This window comes from Hypomesus transpacificus, chromosome 21 (genome assembly GCF_021917145.1).
Source record: "Hypomesus transpacificus isolate Combined female chromosome 21, fHypTra1, whole genome shotgun sequence".
Classification (NCBI taxonomy): domain Eukaryota; kingdom Metazoa; phylum Chordata; class Actinopteri; order Osmeriformes; family Osmeridae; genus Hypomesus; species Hypomesus transpacificus.
In genome coordinates, this window is record NC_061080.1 from 5,305,460 (window position 1) to 5,325,524 (window position 20,065).

General features: G+C 39.9%; 3 protein-coding genes across 9 annotated transcripts in view; 1 reads left to right on the forward strand and 2 right to left on the reverse strand.

Moving 5' to 3' along the window:
• traf5 (Tnf receptor-associated factor 5) lies at nt 1-7,042 on the reverse strand. Of its 6 annotated transcripts, none has more exons than XM_047044162.1 (12): nt 6,850-7,042; nt 6,168-6,258; nt 5,765-6,014; nt 5,451-5,511; nt 5,241-5,342; nt 4,901-5,065; nt 4,519-4,596; nt 3,779-3,853; nt 3,509-3,601; nt 1,819-1,959; nt 1,515-1,686; nt 1-1,208 (listed from the first exon to the last, which is right to left on the reverse strand). In XM_047044162.1, exons 3-12 carry the CDS (start codon nt 5,989-5,991, stop codon nt 625-627), a joined length of 1,698 nt encoding a protein of 565 aa, XP_046900118.1. In that variant the 5' UTR covers nt 5,992-6,014; nt 6,168-6,258; nt 6,850-7,042; the 3' UTR covers nt 1-624. The 6 variants fall into 6 exon arrangements, with proteins under 6 accessions (XP_046900118.1, XP_046900122.1, XP_046900119.1 ...); XM_047044166.1 differs by having other exon boundaries at nt 6,160-6,258; XM_047044163.1 differs by lacking the exon at nt 6,168-6,258.
• A 1,390-nt stretch (nt 7,043-8,432) lies between these two features.
• On the reverse strand, nt 8,433-15,597 carry rcor3 (REST corepressor 3). Its single transcript, XM_047044124.1, has 12 exons — nt 15,160-15,597; nt 15,004-15,060; nt 14,502-14,579; nt 14,360-14,412; nt 14,033-14,194; nt 13,614-13,738; nt 13,422-13,500; nt 12,864-13,082; nt 12,578-12,655; nt 12,226-12,283; nt 11,703-11,947; nt 8,433-9,906 (listed from the first exon to the last, which is right to left on the reverse strand). Exons 1-12 carry the CDS (start codon nt 15,281-15,283, stop codon nt 9,532-9,534), a joined length of 1,653 nt encoding a protein of 550 aa, XP_046900080.1. The 5' UTR covers nt 15,284-15,597; the 3' UTR covers nt 8,433-9,531.
• A 1,301-nt stretch (nt 15,598-16,898) lies between these two features.
• Nucleotides 16,899-20,065, forward strand: part of LOC124483310 (potassium voltage-gated channel subfamily H member 1-like) — a 56,277-nt gene continuing 53,110 nt past the window's right edge. For both annotated transcript variants that reach the window (XM_047043704.1, XM_047043705.1), the window contains exon 1: nt 16,899-17,265. In XM_047043704.1, the coding sequence (XP_046899660.1) occupies nt 17,193-17,265 (73 nt within the window). In that variant the 5' untranslated portion in view covers nt 16,899-17,192. The remainder of the gene's footprint in view (nt 17,266-20,065) is intronic.

A 20,065-nucleotide genomic window follows, 5' to 3' on the forward strand; every position in this document is an offset into this window, starting at 1 on the left:
TGTATTTTTATTGCTAAAGAAAAACATTGCTTAAAAATCATGTTCATCACAAAAAAAAATATGTCACACTTGACTAATGTATATGACTTGTTTCAGCTGAAATTACCTTTGGAGAAAGTAATATTGTTTTTCAAGCTAGAGCAGCCAGTGAACAAGTCACCAGACCAGTGGAAAAGGTAAACACTTATAACTGTTACACATTCATCCTGTGAGGAGCAACTGCAAAAGCAGCAGCATAAGCTTCATATCACTAAGAAAACAAGTAAACCAAAGTTTTGTGATCTTTAAAGCATTGAGGGGACGAACGTATTCTCTCTTAATGAAAATTAAGAGTAGCAGGAAGTTTAGCATTTACTACATTTGAGAAAGAAAAAAAAGTTTTATAAACTCAATTCAGTTTTTTAATACTTAACATTCAAATCCCTGAGTTATCCTGTCAAATAACATGCATGTTCCTTTAAAATCTTCAGTCTGGCTGACAGGATAAATAGCTAAGTTCACAAAATTACTAAATAAAAACATGTACACACATCAGTAATTCCCTTTTTAAGATTCTTCACACAGTTAGTTTGCCCCCAGAAAAAGCATAATTGAGCAAGATGAAGTAGGTCTGACCAAACAGATCTACAAGTCATCTAAACCTGTTGTATCAACTTTGACCTTTACAAAGAGTGTGTCTTCTCTGATGTAGACTGCGGTTTTGGGTGCCTCCAGCTGGGCGTGTGAGATAAAGCGCGGGAAGCCTGAGGCAACGTTGGCAGCGACATCTGAGCTGGGGCGCTGGAAGCTGTTACAGGCTGGGTCAGGACGTAAATTGTGGGTGTAGTGGTTGTTGGCCCCACTCTGGTCCAAGACCGAAAGGGAAACGGTCTGTCGGAAGGGCCATTGAAGGAGTGGGTCAAAGTCGCTCCGCATGAGGACCACATAGAGGGACAAATGACTGCCTTTACCATCCCCATCCCCATTCAGGTAGGCTTTGACAGCCATTTTGTATCCACAACGGCCAGTATGGAACGGCACACTACAAAAGCATGGTTGGAGGCCCTGGACTCCAGACTTTTTCTTGCGGAAGTCACGGATCTTCCAGATGAGTTTCCCGTCGTATGAGGTGGACTCGAGCTCCTTGAAGCGTTCTTCATTGCGTTCAAGCTGAGCTGTGTGAATGTCCAGGAGGCGAGAATGACGCTTGTAGTTCTCCTCCAGAGCCACTGTATGAGAGCAGATACTGGTAATTAAGACTTAACTTAAGGTTAAGACTCTTATTGTCATGATAGTCATGTTTTAGTTAAACAAGTCATCCAGCAGTAGCCATTTCCATTTGCAACCTTGCCATCTGCTTGTTACGGTATATCAATCACCAATTGTCATTGAGTTTAGCTGCTGACTATAAGATGGCTAATTCTTGTTGGGATCATTCATTTTGATATTTTTTGGTGCCATAAAACCACTAGGCCTCTTCTCCCAAAACCCCCATGCCTTTGTGCGTGAACGGGAGGACTACTATCTCAACTTACCCAGGTGGTCTTTGAGGCCTTCGGTGGTGGACACCTGCTGTTTCAGTGAGTCCAGAGAGGTTTTCAGATAACTCAGGCCCTCCTGGGCCATGCCAGGGCTGAACATCCTGGACAGCTCCTGAAGCTGGAGTCTGACACTGGAGATTTGGTCCCTTTGCTCGTTCAGAGATCTCTGAAGGAATTTTTTTTTGAAAGGTTAATTTTTCCACTGCGTGAGGGCTTTTGTTTTTGAGCTTTTTTTCCATACAAAGCATTAATAGACCATTTGGTTTTGTATTGCGGAAGTGATGGGTTAGATTCTTACCTGCACTGCAGTTAGGGTCTGGTCGCACCTGCTAACATGCTGGGCCAGAGGCCTAACCTCTTTTTCCAGACTGCTGACAATCTGGCTGTTCTCCTGGAGCACCTGGTTTCTAAACAGCACCTCCTGTTGGACGACTTCCATCTTGCATGGAGAGAAAAGGTCATTCCGATAGAGGAAATCAAATTTGAGATCAAATATATATAAAACCCATGGTGCTGGGCAATCAATTAGAGTGTTTACATTTCTGAAACACATTAGAAAACACTACCAGATTTTTCAAACGTCCATTCTAAGAGCATTTCTTAGTTCCGTCAGTATCCTTTATACCGTATTTATCAGAAAATAAGCCGCATTTTCTATAAACCGCACCCCACCCGAATGGGAGCTTTGTTTTTGTAAATCGGAGTATAAACCGCACTGGAATATATGCTGCACTTGATACGGAACAATGTTACCAAGCAATGCATGAGTATAGGTGATCTTACAGCATCGTAACACACTTCGGTTGTGCTAATATGTCCAAAAATAAAGCCAAGTCACTCATTTAGTGGCAAAAACCATTGTTATGTCTACAAAATTATTTTAGATATAGTATATATAGTAAAGTAAGTTTAGCTAGCTTGCAAATCCTGAGAATAGCCTACTGAAGTTGAATTAGCCAATGTCGCTAGCGATGCTAGCTAACGTTAGTTTGCTAGCTGTAGGCTGTATAGCTAGGGTGACCAGACGTCCTCTTTTACCCGGACAAGTCCTCTTTTTGAGACCTAAAAATTTTGTCCGGCAGGGATTCCAAAATCGGCCGGGATTTTGCCTCGTTGGATATTTGTGTTTGGGTCTTTCACAAACTAATTATTACGCCCGGCCTTACAAGTTTTGGAAGGGTATCTCCCTTACGTTCCACCTTCTTGCGCGAGCTCTGACCGTAGAGAGAACTGTCATTAGTCAACCGCCTTTTCAGTGTTGCCAGATGCACAATAATTATCCTCCAAATACGGTGATTGTGAGCCTTTGGTATGATACCATTTCCAATCTGGCAACAATGTGAGCACTTTGCCGCCTTTGTTGAATATATGAGGAGGACTGAAAAGTGTCTTAATTTTCTTATGTTAATATGTGACCATAAACAATTTATTATTTAGAATTTTTTGGGTCTTGAAGCTGTTTGATTTACTGGAATTATTATCAAAGGTTATGTTCTACTATCCATTTGCCTACTTTAGTAAGTCACTGTATTTCCAAGCCCTGATAGTGTAACTGAGACGACACAGTAAATAATTTATCTTTCAAGTTATAAGCCCCCGTTCAAGTGATGAGCACTAAATTAGCTGCACGGTCTGTAGAAGTCTTTGTGACAAAGCCACTTTTTTGTTCTAAAACCAGGCTATAAGTCGCTTCTAAATATAAGCCATACAACCACAAGAAAACTGTAAAATCAGGGTACAAGCCGCGGCTATATTTTCGAAAAATACGGTATTTCCTGGATTTCATCCTGTAACATTGGTTCTTTACCAGGTAGTATTGTCACAATGCAACATTAAAACAAGAACTTGAATGTCCCTCAAATATATGTTACAATTGGTATACTCGGCTGTATGGTTTCTAAACATCTTGGTTACTTTGTTGATTGGTAAATTATACTAGCGCTGTAGGCCTTGAAATTCCTTCCCTTGCAATAAAACTGGAATCTTACTTTTTTTTCTAATTTGGTATTGCTTTCCAAAACGAGAAGCACATGGTGATTACGGGCCGTTTCCTCATGGACTCGAACTTCAGCTCTCTTGTCCTGCACACACACAGAGGCATTTTCTGTTTTATCTACAATACCCTAATGTCACAATAATTGTTATACAGTACAAGGATAACATTTTACTTTACTGTTGTAAGATCAACAAGTTATTTTTGTGTTTATTATATAAGTTATTTCAATCTACAATAAATAATGTATCTTATGTCAACCAACCCGAACTGAGCAGCCAAATTTTGCATAAACACAGTCTGTCTCCACCTCTGGACACTCATCAATGTGCTCTGTGACCTTTCAAATAAAACAAAATAAGATTCAAATGATTAGATAATAGGATAATAAGAAAATAACAGTTGAGAGATAACAAAAGTTGCTAAAACAATGTACAATAAGGTACATGGTTGGCTCTAAGTGGACCTGTCCACTTCACTTTTGTTGAGTATTGCTTTACTCAAGGTTAAGTTTCAAGTTAATTTGCCATTTAAAACAGTTTTAAATGTAACAGGAGTTTTATATTGGAGTTTTATAGGATAGTACAGACATCTTGCGTCAGACGCAGTAACTCTTAATACTGTATGTGTACAGGGAGTCAGATGGCTGAGCGGTGAGGGAGTCAGGCTAGTAATCAGAAGGTTGCCGAATCGATTCCCTGCCGTGCCACATGATGTTGTGTGGGCAAGGCACTTAACCCTACTTACCTCAGGGGGAATGTCCCTGTACTTACTGTAAGTCGCTCTGGATAAGAGCGTCTGCTAAAATGACTAAATGTAAATGTAATGATTTTACTTCTTTGTCATTTAGCAGACGCTCTTATCCAGAGCGACTTACAGTAAGTACAGGGCATTCCGCTGAGGCAAGTAGGGTGAGTGCCTTGCCCAAGGACACAACGTAATTTTTCACGGCCAGGAATCGAGCCGTAAACCTTCTGATTAATAGCCCGATTGCCTATTACTTACCTTGCATCTTTTAATCTTCTGGTAGCATTTGTTGGGACACTCAATTTCTACCTCCAGGCACGTGGTCATCTCATGGTCCTGTTTAATTATTAGTAGAAAAAGTAAGAAGAGGCCACTTTCTTCAAAATAGCACTGGAGGAGTCTACATAGAGGTATTTTACATAATGTAAAAGCAGTAGACTGGCTGGACATTTTCTATTCATGTCTATTGGAGTATGTGTATCTTGCTCTTAAACACAGCTAGAACTACTTTAAGATGAAACAATCATTGATATTGAATGGATAATTGCCACAATCTTTGTTATTACAAAGCATACTTTATGGATTATTGATAATGTCAATACCTCCATTGAGGCTTTCTACCCAATTCTCTAGTTCTCACCTTGAGTTGACAGAACATGTATGGCTTTTTGCAGTGTTGACAAGATTCCATGCGATGTGTGCAGCTGATCCTAAGGTGTTCTTGGAGGTCCCGCCGCTGCATGACCTCAGAGCAACCTGTATTGGAACATTGCAGCAACTCGTACTGACAAGCTTTGAGGTGTTCCTGCGGGAAATACAAGTATGAGAGGAAGTCATATAGAGTGTGACTTTGGCTCACTTTTATATTGTCACTCTTTAGGCTGCCTTTGCCATGTATTCATTTGGCATGACAAGAATGCTCTAGAATGAAATAGATATTTTAAATATAGCTAACAAAATCCCAGTGTATGAGGACTTACTTGCAATCGACATAAGGTAATTCTACAAGAGCAGTTAGGAGAGTTTGTGCAGTAGACTTCTAAATTTGATATTTCCCTTTTGCAGCAATTGTCTTGGAAAACCTATACAGACAGCAATACATAAAAAACAATGCCATCACATGTTGAATAACATTTTATTCAATATATCTGACTACCCTTTTACATTGCTTAATACTTTCAATTTCTCACCTCATTAGATTTAATCAAACCTCCATCCAAAGGGCAGACTGGATTCATTCCAGAACCCTCCCTGAAAACAAAAACAGTATATTCCTAGTTCAGTGCTAGAATTCAGCCAACATTAAGTATATTGACCAACAACACTAACTAATGCCATTTATGCCCTACTCTAACAGCAATTACAGAGTAACTAGAGAGGGTACAATATATTTTAAATAATAATGGTAAGAAATATAGAAAGATATACATTAGTTAACAATAGTGTGCCTTGCGGAGAGCAAGCACCTGATTAGGTATTCATTTAATGAAGAGTTGAACCTTACAGTATCCCTTGAATGCAGTGGTGGCAGAAGATGTGACCACAGCCAGACTGATGCGGGTTGAAGACTACACCCTTGCAGACAGGACACACATACTGCTCCTCCAGGTTCTTCACAAATTTCAAAGTGTGCTGAACTGGACCCAGGTCAGATTCCCAGGACCCTGTCGCTCCGGAATTCTGCCGGGAGAGTTCCCATAGGCCGCAGCAATCACTTTCCTCTGTGGTCATTTTCTATGTTCAATCTAGACAGACTGACAAGATAACAAGTTGGTGGAATGCATGGGCCCCATTCGCTTGACAGAGTGCGAATTATACAATGACAACTTATTTTCCAGGTTGTTAAGTAATATTTACGATTACAGGTAAGAACAATATATAAATGTATCGACCCCCGACCTTTTTACCTCTTTTGGGGGGGGATCCAAGTCTTAATCAGCGGGGTCAAACCTCCCCAAGCCCCCAGATGTGGACCACAAAACATTAAGTGGAGCCAAACTGTAAAATCGAATTACCAATTTACATTTGAATCCATCAAATACCGACAGAAGTGAAGCTTCTCGATTATTTTACGCTGTAGTCCGCTGTAGTACCGTTCAACGTACTGTACAATATGCCTTTTCAGAAATCCCCCTGTGCTACTGCAATGCAGTGGTCAACAAGGGGCAACCCTTACACACATTTATTGTCATTGTAAATTAAGGAAAAGCGGCACTTGAATTGTGACAATGCCCACAATTGTACTCGGGTTTTACTATCGGACACATGTAGACATGAAGACTTTTAACAATGTTTGTGCTGTGAACATTGTTTAAGCTCAAGAGTGTGTTGCGTCCTTACGCCGGGGAATCCCCATTGCAGTAGGGTGCTTGCTGCAGGCAATGAAACGATTGCATTAGATGAATATCTTGATTTAAATAGCCTACCAATATCACACCTTTTTTAATGAAAAGTTAAAACAACCGAGTACGTATCTCAGGAGAAAATTCAATAAATCCAATGTCAATCTTCAGGCTATTCTATTTGCTTTCGCTTTACATACAACGTGAGGCACGCTGCTGTCTGCAGATTACATTCTTACATTCTTACCTTGTTTCAGTACGCGGAATTCCCGTGTGTGCTCTTTGCTAAAATATTTCACAGATCACTAATAATGTAAATTAATGGCCAGAACATATTTGTGGGTCCTTAATTTTGTGGGTCCTTATTTTGTCCAGCATCACAGCTCGGCATAACGCCAGTGTCTGTATTTGAGCGGAAAAAGTTTCAGGAAGTTGAAATTGTGGGTGAAGTTTACACCAATTAAAACTTAGGTAGCTTACAGCCCGTTAACTACTGACGCGTGCTCTGCGTGTGACGTCTGCCAACGATTTCAGTCTGCAAACCAGGATGGTTCAATACCATTGAATTGAAGGCCTAGAGTATCCTACATGCATTTTATAAGCATTTGATTATGACACAATAAGCAATTGTAGGGTTTCGTCCTGTACACCGTTGATTTGTAATTTGAAATCGGTTTAATTGATAGCCACAGCTTATAGGCTACTTTATATCCACCACCATTATTTCCATTGCCACATTCTTAATCAAAACTATATATTTGCAAGAAGGCTTATATGAAATTGTTGACTCTGTATATTGTTCATTGAATATTTTCACTCTTGGCCATGGTTAATTTTGTCAAAGATTAAAGATACTGTGTTAGAAAAGAAAGACTTCTGTGTAGGCTGTAGCGATATTAGATTCTACTGTAGCTTCCATATAGTTCTACAATATATTTTATTCAGGGATTGCAGTTATGGATCAATATGAGAACACAAGAAAATGACAATCTACCATCTATTTTTGGACATGGTGATTTACCTGATAATTGTAGGCCTGTTACATGCAAGACATTTAGGATAAAGTGATGATGACAAACAAAAATATCAGGCAAAAGTGAGTTATTTCAATGCCATCCAGATATCAATGCAAAAATGCTGACAGAATTAGATTGCGGTTTTGTTTAATGACTTTAAAAAATCAAAATTAATGCTTGATCAAAATATTTGAGTATACTGTAAATTGTATTGAACCACATCAGCATATTTCTTTTGGGGAATATTATAGTGTTTTAGCGTAGACTTTCAAAGATCACATCAGGTAGCTTTATGTAATCAGTAAAAAATAAATAAGATGGTCATGAACAATTATTAATATTAGCTCTGTCATTTGGTTACTGATCATGGACTGACTAAATGTCATAAGCCACCTGAGTTATCGTGTACAGATTGTTATGAAACTTCATGTTCCTTAAAAATGTCTAAAGGAATATATATGCCTAATGCATTACACTATTAACTACATGGTAAAGAATAAAAAAAGAAATCCCGGTTCCTTGTAAAAGAAAAGTATTCCTTCTACAATTAATAAAACAGGTGGCTCAAAAAGTATCAACCTAAGTTGCCATTTATCTTGTCACACATAAGAACATGGGGGACAACATGTATTGACAAAATAATACACATTTGCTAACAACTTGCAATCTACAATGTCTGCATACAATCTTGACTGTTTAATTGAATATCATATTTAATCTAATTCCTGGAAAATGTGTCTCACTGTTGAGAAAGACAGACAATAGTGACAGTGACATCATAGCTTATTAATACATCAATATAAAACATCTTAAGTAAAGTAACGTTGTGGTTTTTAATCCATGTTTCATTGAGTTTTAATTCATGTAATAACACTGTTTTCTCACAAGAGAAGTAAGCATAAGAGCACTTACACAGGTTTATTACACTGAACACAGGCAAGAACCAGTGGAGTTCATAGCACCAAGTAGAAAAATAAATAATGGGATAAGACACAAAATTAGTTTTAAAAAAATGTATCAGTGTAATAATAAAAGAAACAAGCGCAAGAGTGTTGACACTATCGACAGTTGAGAACATTTGTTTGTGATACTTACACCTTCTTAGTGCTTTCAATTATATATTTAATGTATTTTCCATTTGCAATTTGCAAATCCATTAAGTTTAGTCAGCGTTGTACAATTCAACTCTTAAATGTCTTACTATACATGCAAACACATAATTTTTTAATAAATAAAACATTGCAGAGACAGGATGGCTATCCTACTATACATAATTATCCCACAAGGTTTTTACATCTCATTAATATTCACCTTAATATTCTCCTTATAGCCGCTGCCAGGGGCGGACTGGCCATCGGGGATACCGGGAGAATCCCCGGTGGGCCGACGTGGTTGGGATGGTCCCAAATACCAGCCCACTGCCATCACTAACCGGCCTTCCCTCTGACATCGACAGCACCTCCTACTTATAAATTGCTCTAAGACCTTAATAGTACACCATCGCTGACGGAGCTTTATACTCCTCCTCGCGATCTGTATTCAACACTCATGGTGCCTGTTTTTGGAAATATTTCTGAAGTGTCTTCTGAAATGTGTTCTTACGGACTTCGGAAATTAAACATATATGATGTAATTTATTTGTAATCATCCAAAATAATGGTAAGTGTATGGGTATTTTTTCAAGTAGGCCAATGACTGGTCCATACGTGCGATGTATTGAGTGGGCAATGCGCCGTGTATTGAGTCGGTCGTGCGCCGTGTACTGAGTGGGCTGGTCAGTGACAGTAATTTCCGGGCCACTTTTTTACCCCAGTCCGCCCCTGGCCGCTGCAAGCATAACAAATCATTGGCCTCCCCCCAAAAAACTATGACGGGTGACTTCACACTCTTTACTTGAAAAATCTACAGCATGCTCAGTGAAGCGATGACGAGGAGGTGGCCTCCGACTGGATACCCACCAAATTAGGCAGCTGTTGGGCGGAGCCTGGGCTTGTTCCCACTAATGTGGTAGGGGGTGCCGGTGCTGCCGGTCGTGGGTTAAGGCGTGGGGGCAAGGGGTTGGAGGGCCGGATAAGGGGGGGAGGCTGATTGAGGGTGGGCCTGGGCTGGAGGAAGCGGGCCTGCTGCTGGAGAGGTGGGGGCTGCCTGTGGAGGGCTGGAGTTGCCGGAAGTGAGGGACGTAGGAGAGGCGGGGGCTGGTTGAGTGAGGCTGTGGAGGTCACCAGGGTCGGAGTTGTCACTGCTGATGGGGCTACAGGGGAGGGGCCTGAAGAGGGCATCACTTGACCCTGGAAGAGAGAGGATGTGCAATTCACCATCTGTCTTAAAATGTTATCAAGTTAAAACTCATATCTGGTCATAGTTTAATGTTCACAGTATACAAACTCTGGCTTCACCCTATGAACACGTGAAATTGCATAGCAATCTAGTAATCCTAGATATGGTTTAGAAAACCATGCTCTTAAAACTGCAAACAATTTGATAATGTTTGTATTTGCAGTTTTAATCAATACTTTAATACACATACTAATTCACATAATAAATACATAGTTACACATACATGTAAATTTAAGAAGACAACACAAATTGTGATTATTCTTAGGAGAGTGTAACAGATTGGGTACAACGCAAGTAAAGCGACATTTATACTATTCCGACTCCGATACGGACAGACAGACAAACGGATTCGATTTACTCTTTTAAATTTATAGTACTCCTAAGTCTGTGGGTGCAGAAAACAGTTCACCGCCAGAGCAGTAGGTGGAGCAACGTTTTTGAACCTTAGAGAAGCCTGCCCCATGACGTCTTTGTGTGTGGAAGTCGTCAATTGTTCATCAACACATTCATAAGCCCTCATAGATGGGTTGTAGAGGTTCTAATACCTCCGGACCTCTTCAACCAGGCGCTCTTAAATGCTGTTCTCCATCTTCTTTGATTGTGTTTGGGTTTTTAAAATGGCGGTATTGTGAATGAAATGGAAATGATGGAGTTCGGAAATGATGGAGTTAGCGGACCAATCACAGCTAAGAGGTATCCATAAAATTCGGACGATAGTCAGGAAAATCAGGAGGTGCACGACGAGCTCTCCGAGGGGCTCGGAGAGGGCGTTCCACATCGGAGAGGGCGTTCCCTGTGTCAGTCTCCGTGAAAACTGACTAGTATTAATTTTGCTTTAGGTTAAAATATATATCTGTGGGCATCGCAGGACTGTAATTAACACGACCAATCATTAAGGTCGGACTGGCACTAATGATTGGACGGCATTCAGACCGAGTGCAATGATTGGACGGACTACTTGTCTGTCTGCCTACCAACCTTCTGGAAGTAGTCAGGGAGCACATGCAGGTGTTTTGGAGGAGTGTCTTTGAAGGGAGGGGGTGGGATATTTTGGTTTGGTTTGTTACAAAATCTTTGAGTCACTGCTCTTTCCAACAGCCATATAATCCAAACATACACACATTCAAATGAATAATAGTACTTAGATCCATGTACTTAGATGAATGTTTTACATTATTCTCTTTTGTTGAAATATGATTTATGACAAGAGGAGGGTTTAACTTGGCCCTGTAACCTGATGAGCAAAGCCTGATTCAGGCATTGCACTTGGGCAGTGTCCTCATTACACTCATTAACTACACCTGTGTCAGCCTGCTTCAAACCCATTGGGCCACGTCCGATGAGGTGGAATTATAATGCCGCAAGGATACTCCTACACTCACCCCCGATTGTTGTATTATTGTGCTGCTGCAACCCTCCACCATCCCCATCTCCTCTGTGTTGTCTGTATGTTACTATCCATCAGGGGGGATTATTTCTCGATTTGCTTATATTCTGTGTATGTTTCTCGCTAATGCTAGAGGCAGAGAGTGCTTCCCCTAGATTCATCAACTCCGCAAAAGTCGAACATATTTCCATATATATGGATATCAATAAATGTTCAAGTCTAATCAAGCGAATGTCTTGACTGAATTACTACTGTTTGGACTTGGAGAAAAATACCTTGTGGGCCAACTCAGGAGAGCAAAGTACACTGACACAGTAAAAGTTAGTTATTTGTAACATTAAAAAGAGAACACTTAATCACCTCCTCCTCTTCTTCATCCGTACTCTTCCCAGAAGGAGTGTTGGAGCTGGTCTTCCCCTCCTCGCCAGATGTGGCAGCATCGCCATTGGGAGGACGAGTTCCCTGCTCCGCCTCCCACTCTTGCAGCACTTCCTCCAGGTTAAAGCGACGACGGTAGTTTACAAAGAAGTTCTTCACCTGGCCCACGGTCTTATTACCGATAACGTCTGCAATGGCCTGGAAGTCTTTGCCGTATTTCCGAACCCCTGGTGGAAGTGGTATTACATACTGAACATATGGCCGTAATTGACTGTAGTCTTATACATTGCCTAGAAAATCCAGCATGTTTTTTTATCCACATTGAAGTAATATCTTATCTATGACTGCATAGGTACTGTTCCTATGCGTTATACATATCCCTCTCTAGAAGCACAGCTTACAAGGCTTACAAGTAACTACAATTGCTTGACACCTTACTGTTGAATTAGGACATAAATATGAATCAGAATGAAGCCTAGGTTAGACTACTGATAGCTGCATTTACCTTGAACAGCCAAAAGCTGTTCATCAGTTGTCCAGCGGGCGTTGACTTTCTGATTGCACTAGAACAAGAGAAAAGTTATTTGACGTTTAGAGTAGTTGGCGAATGTGCAGTTTACAAGGTAGCATGTGAAACAATGTCCATGAGTGTTTTTGATGCACAGTACAGTGGCACCTTTCTCCTGGAATGAGTATGACTCCTGGAATGAGTATGAGCTAAATTCTGTAGCAGTTCTCTAAGTAACAGCAATGTTGAGCTCTTGTGGTAGGCCAATGTGACAGGATAAGTATTACCCATATCTACTGCTGCTTTTAGTATTCAAATATGCAGTAGAACGCAGCCCACTTTGACTTACCTCTGGCAACCTGAGGTCAACAATACCTGCCTCCATCCTTTGTTTCAGACCACTGTTCAGCTGCTTTGCATTTTGAACCTGTGGGAGCCACAAACAGTCATACATGGATAAACGTCTAGAGTTTTACACTATAGTCCTTAACAGACATAAAACATATCCAGCATCACAACTTCACAGCATTTTATGTATGTACAACACTTAAGACATATAACAATAGATTTAGTCAGATATATAAAACATAATAATAATGGGGGAAAAAACATTGGTATGAATCCAATGCCCTCACCTGTCTCTTAAGTGACACCAGCTCCATGTCTAGCTGCCGGAGGACCGTGTTGGCAGCACTGGAGCTGCAGGACACAGCCACCACGTCCTCCTGGGTCAGGTACATGCCTTTGGGCGGGCGGCACTTGGACCGTTGTGAGTGGTGGCGGTGCTGCAAAGTTTGGTGCTCCCGCCGGCCAATCCCTATTTTGGAACTCAGCGTCTGGGGCTCCGAGTGGCTCTGGTGGTGGTGGTGGTGTGTGTGTGTGTGTGTGGGGGGGGCGGGTTACAAGTTCATGAGCATGCATTGACATATGGCATTAGATGTTCTATTGCAGTTGTGAATTGACCATGTTGAAAGTTGAGAGTATTGAAATAGTGTCCCAAGGAGGGTACTTGAGACTCAATACTCAGTACTGTGCATACTGTACTTCTTCAGCCATCATTGGAAAGTTGTCTTTCATATGCCTTGGTATAATGTCATAGTATATAAAGCTATAATAGTAAGCTAACATCACAACTATGCAGGTATCTCCCTATTAACAAGCCAATTGTGACCTTTAAAAAAACAAGTATTTACCTCTTTCTTTGTTTCTTTAGTTGGGTCATAATCGCTATCATTTGCTTCCACAGGGTTGGCTTCCTCCATCTCCTCATCACTAAATATAAACATTATGTGACACCAATGATTAATTCAGGTGGGACTATCATTATATGTAAAACTACACAATTATTTAAAAAATATATACATACACATGCTAACTAACTGTACCTCTCATCTTGGTTGTTTCTGTTTGCTAGCTTTCTTGCCTGGCGATCCATTAAGCTGGTCCTGGACCGGGTCTTCTTCCAAGAGTAGTAATACTTCACAAGACTGGATATGGATTTGTCCGGTAACTGCAACAAATGAAAGACTTACTGTCAAACGTTTAGTGTGTTAGAATTACAGCTTAGTATATTCACAGTTTTTCTAAGTAATTGTTGATGTAAGGAGCATTGATAATAACGATTTGCATGCTTTTCAAACCAATATTGCAATGATATATTCATTAAGAAAATACATGGTCATCTCATGCTCATGGGTTCTTAAATTTGCTTTTGGCAACTACAGCTACTCCAACAAACGAATGTACTTGTCATTCTTTGGTCAAAATTGTGTCAATAGACTGTTGTGTGGGTACAGTAAGTTACCATTTGTTGAATCCTATGAAAACTTTTTCCGTGGAAGCTAAAGGCTTGCTCGAACAGAACTTTATCTTCAACTGTCCACTCATCGGGGAAGGGGGTGAAATTGGGCAAGTCTGCAAGAGACTTTTCAATATTGTGCTTATGCCAGAACAGCATCCCAAGTGCCTGTGTATAAAGATGCAAAAGCTTTGCAATTAGTTTTTGGAACAAGTACATATTTTTTCTAAATCTATGCTGTACAAACAATGTGAATTATAATATTGCAATTTTAATGTGTATTCTAATATTAAATGTTCGTAGCAAACATCAAAAATACACAATCTGACATACCTGCTCAACATTATATCCATGCTTCTCTTTTGCAATGGCAATATATTCATCCACTGTTAAAGAGAGATTACTTGTATGCATTTCTTCAAACCAAATTAGTGTAGGATAATAGAATAATTCACTGTTCTTTGTATATACTTACATTTGGAGTCCACAATTGCATGATATGGAGACCATACCAGCATTCCCCCGTTATCTTTATCAGTGTACTTTGTAGAACCTACAGTAAAATGTATATCATTATCAAAAATAGGACAAAAATCTAAGAATAAATGATTTTGTATAATATTATAGGTCAAAGAGCAACAGTAACTTCACATAATATAGAACTGTTTTAATTGAGCGCGCAAAAATTGTCGGGTATACTGTAGTCTGCCGCAGGGAGGGGAAGTCGAGCTACAGTCATGTCAATAAAGTGGCCACTATAGCCTCGGTACAGGTAGCCTACATAAGCCAATCATTGAACGCGTCGATTGTTTTTAGAATTTGCTATCACTACATAATAATATGATGTGGTTTATTATCCTAATGAAAACATGATCTGACATAAGCTACAAAAAATGAAATACGTTATAATAACCATTTCGTAAAATACTGTACCGAGGCTACCACAGCTACAGTCAGTAGATCAAGCGTAACCTCACCTGGATCATATTCTGGAATATTGGCTTGATAATCGGTTCCCACACGCATTCCGACATCTGTTGAGGTGGATATGAATTCAACAATGTAATACTAAATATAAACCATTTCCAGTACAAAAATATACATCTACAATGGGAAAGTGTTCGAGGCTATACCGTGCTCGTCGTCACTGCCACTCTCATCAGAAAAATGCCCATTCGATGCATTCGACGGACTTTTCGTTCCATTCGAGCGACCTTTGCCCAAGTATTCCGACCCTTTATCCATCATTCCTGGCATTTTTCTAAATATTTTGAGCGTCTCTTAAACTGTAGTATAAACATATGCATGCAATGTCCAATTTTCAGTCTGCCTTTTTCCTATAACTCCCTACGCAGCTGTGTCACTGTGCCACGGTCCTGTATTAATCCACCATGTTTTAGCAGTATATTTTACGCGTACATTTTAAAACCTTAGTATTCATCACTCTCAAATGCGTCATATTGAATACTGTAATTAATAAAAATGTCCTTACAACTTTGCAGAAATAGTTGTTTCATTTTCCTGGGGACCTAGTTGTTCTAGCGGAAGAACTTTACGCACTAGCTCCAGTGAAACCACAGCGACTCCTTCGTGCGCCTCTGAAAATGGAGTTTGTTTACGCTCGTTCCGGCAGAAATATGAGTTGTAACAATTATTGGTTAACATTTGGCTGTGATGTGCAATAGAACACAGTGAAAATGAACTTTCCTTAAATATATCGTTCTAATATAACGTTCATTCAATTGTGTCTTATTTGGGGCTTTTAACAGACCTTTCATTGGCAACATTTGCTTATAAATTTTACTGAAATGTAACACATCTGACATGTTGATTGTATTTTCTCTAATACGGTTTTGGCTACATAGCATCAGAGCCTATATATTCCCCCCCCCCCCCCCCCCCAAAAAAAAATTGTCTTGTAGACTTTCAGACGGTTTACTATATTTAGTTTGCCAGCAGATGGAGACAAACACCACAATCAAATGTCAGACCTTAGTGCAGAGAGAGGTCAAGTGTCTTATTTACTTATTTATTTTTTGTCAAAGTGTGCCATTGATTGCACGGTAGACCGGCATATTAATTTAGCAGTGAATGATGTTGAATCGTCATAAAAATACATGTTTATTGGTATGCGCAAGTTTAGAAGATGTTTTCAAAGTTGTGACAAATAATTTGTATTGTTTATGATGTGACTTCCACAGCACGCACACGTAGCCCACAATCAGATGGGCTACGATCTGCTGCAGCATAGTATCAAATCAAATAAATAGTTGTAAAATTTGTGGCAACATATACACTGAGTGCAACTATATTATAAGTCCAACATCAACTAATTATCCAATATAAATAACTATTAAGGTTTTTATGCTGTATGTCACATAGTTTGATGGGGTTCATTCATAGTTTGAATATTATGCGAGCATAATTTATTTTTTAGGATAATTACAGATTCAATACTGTTCTAATAGTCAATGCAAAGCTGAGTTATTTGTTAGAAGTAGAGACGAGAGTTGAAATCTTTGTGGAATTCCTCATAGCCATGTTCGTAAATCCAAAACCCACGTGTACGCCTTTTTTTTCCCCGCATAATATGTGCGCGCGCATTGCTTGCCCTTCTGATAATATAAAATGCCCTTGATATTGGAAATCATGCAGTAAATATTATTTTTACAGTGATCATCAACGTTCAACGTAAAAAAATCTTCTGACCCCCAAATCATATTAAGGCACAGTAACTACGAAATATCGCGATTCAAGTGTGCATTTTTTGCAAACCGATCACAGTGGACAGTAAGGCAATAGTTACAGGCTAAGTAGCCTACTCATATCTCATTAGTGTACCTCCCTTAGTCGCCACCAGATGGATGCTGAAACTAGCCGTGGGAAAATAGCGAGGGAAGGGAGGGTACGAGGTACCCATGATGACCAAGGATGCGAGACACTCAGGTGATACTGGCTAAGCATACTTCCCACCTTCAAAGGGGGAGCATCGTCACGAAATGAGCCTAGGGCGACGCGAGGTAAGAGATTCGTCTCTCATATCCAAGTCGAAAGAAGACCATGAAAGCAGCAGTCAAGAGATCTGAAAAGAGGTATCGTCCTGTGGATACTTCTGGCATTCTCATACTCTAAACGTTGTCTGGCCGGCGTTGAATGACGAGTCGGGATGGCAGGTGGACGGCGAGGACTTGTGGCCCCTCAAAACACTTTTCTCGAAAATATTGTTAGACGGTCTAACGGTAAGGATATACATAAACCAATTTTTGTCAGACAATGTGGAAGATGCCGATAATTTGAACACACATTGTCACCAGACCAACAGGGACACCTGCTCGACAGATGCTAAACCGCCTATTTAAATATACTACAGAATAATACCAAACAATGAGGAATCAATATTTTCGAGAGAGTGCATTTCTTGAGTTGATGACTCGTGACGTTTATTTCCCACCTCACGGACATGTTTATCAAACAACTCGTGTAAACCTAGCTGTATGTGTCATAGTAAGCTATGCCACAATATATAACTCCCTCTACAGATGTACCACTGCAGTTCCTGCTTGGTCCATATTAAAATGATAATGACTTCATATTATAGGCTACATTAGTTAAAATACAGCACAATACCGTTTGGGGGCTTGTCAGACACTGAACATTGCCCAGTATTTTGTGATGTTGACTACATTAAAGTGACTACTAGGACACATGTGGTTTTAGGTGGATAGATAAATCTGTCAACGCTGTCTTTTGGCTCCCTTGGCTTTAACCACATTTCTTTTCAACTTTTCAGTTTGGACATTATCACATAGACAGACAGGTATAAACAATATTTTAAAGTGGTGTCGTGTCCCTTCCATGATCCTTACCCACCACCCTGGACTTGTTTGTGTTTGACTCCCATTCCCTGTGTCTGAATTACATTTATCTTCTCTTATCTTAGTCTAAACAGTGTAGTTAAGAGCCTTTCATTTTGAAATTCTTCAACTCCATTAGCTGCCTTTTCCATTCATGTATTACTCTGTTGATATATAATGCCATTTGTAAACAAGCTGAGATCAACAATGCAAACCTTTACACTATATTCTATACATATTGAATGTCACAGAAAATAACCATTCTAGCCATCAAAAATGAATGTAGTGTTGTGTAGCTTGCCATTGTAATTTTGTATCTGTTGTAGTATCTGTTGCCAAGTATAGGAATTAACCCGTCTTGTGTTGTGTTTGTTAGTGATAAACACCCAGTTTCCCCACAACAGTATTACATATTATTAAGTCATGATGTTGGTCTTGTGAAGCATTATGCACTGTACAGTATTGACCCAAATTCCCATTGACTGCAGTGGTGCCATGTTGGTCTGTGTTGTTTACTCTCTCCATCCCAGTTGAGTATAACTGTGTGAGATGTGACATTTATATCAATTTTAACTGTGACAATAGCGTAATGGGCTTATACTGTTAGTTAGTATTTTCAATGTCTAACACAATAGCTCAGGTGGAGGAGATGAGTATGACTCAGTGGATGAAAGATACAGTGCCCTCCAAAAGTATTGGAACAGTGAGGCGAATTCCTTTATTTTTGCTGTAGACTAAAAACATTTGGGCTTGACATCAAATAATGAACGTGAGACCAGAGATCAACGTTTCAGCTTTTATTTCCAGGTATTTACATCAGGATCTGATGCACAACTAAGAAAATATCACATTTTGTTTGAATCCACCCATTTGTCATGTGAGCAAAAGTATTGGAACAGATATACTTAAAACATATTTAAGTGAATAAGACTTAATATTTAGTTGCAAATCCTTTGCTTTCAATAACTGCAGCAAGTCTGTGACCCATTGACGTCACCAAACTTTTGCATTCTTCCTTTTTGATGCTTTCCCAGGCTTTCACTGCAGCCTCTTTCAGTTGTTGTTTGTTTTGTGGGGTTCCTCCCTTCAGTCTCCTCTTAAGCAGGTAAAATGCATGCTCTATAGGGTTTAAGTCTGGAGATTGACTTGGCCAGTCTAATACCTTCCATTTCTTGCCCCTGATGAACTCCTTTGTTGTTTTGGCAGTGTGTTTTGGGTCGTTATCTTGCTGCATGATGAAGGCTCTGCCAATCAGTTTGGTTGCATCTTTCCTTAAATTGGCAGACAAAATGTTTCTGTAGACTTCCGAGTTCATTTTGCTGCTGCCGTCATGTGTTACATCCTCAATGAAGATTAATGAGCCCGTCCTAGAAGAAGCCATGCAAGCCCAAGCCATGACATTACCTCCACCGTGTTTCACAGATGAGCTTGTGTGTTTGGGATCATGAGCAGTTCCTTTCTTTCTCCAAACTTTAGCCTTTCCATCACTTTGGTAAAAGTTAATCTTTGTCTCATCAGTCCATAAAACTTTGTCCCAGAATTTTTGAGGTTCATCTCTGTACTTTTTGGCAAATTCCAGCCTGGCCTTCCTATTCTTCTTGCTAATGAGTGGTTTGCATCTTCTGGTGTAGCCCTTGTACTTTTGTTCATGAAGTCTTCTGCGAACAGTAGATAGTGATACCTTCACTCCTGCCATCTGGAGGTTGTTGCTGATCTCACTAACAGTTGTTTTAGGGTCTTTCTTTACAGCTCTCACAATGTTTCTGTCATCAACTGCTGATGTTTTCCTTGGTCTACCTGTTCGACGTCTGTTACTTAGTACACCAGTAGTTTTCTTCTTCTTCAGGACATTCCAAATGGTTGTACTGGCTATGGCCAATGTTTCTGCAATGGCTCTGATTGATTTTCCATCTTCTCTAAGACTCACAATTGCTTGTTTTTCACCCAAAGACAGCGCTCCGGTTTTCATGTTGTTTTCACCTCTGAATACAGTCTGCATAGACAAAACCTATCTTACCCAATCTGAACCTGAGTGTAGACATTCAGTGGTATTTATTGATTGAATAATGTATGTAATAGGACACACCTGGGCAACAAAACACACCTGTCAGTCATATGTTCCAATACTTTTGCTCACGTGACAAATGGGTGGGTTCGAACAAAAAGGTGATATTTTCTAATTTGT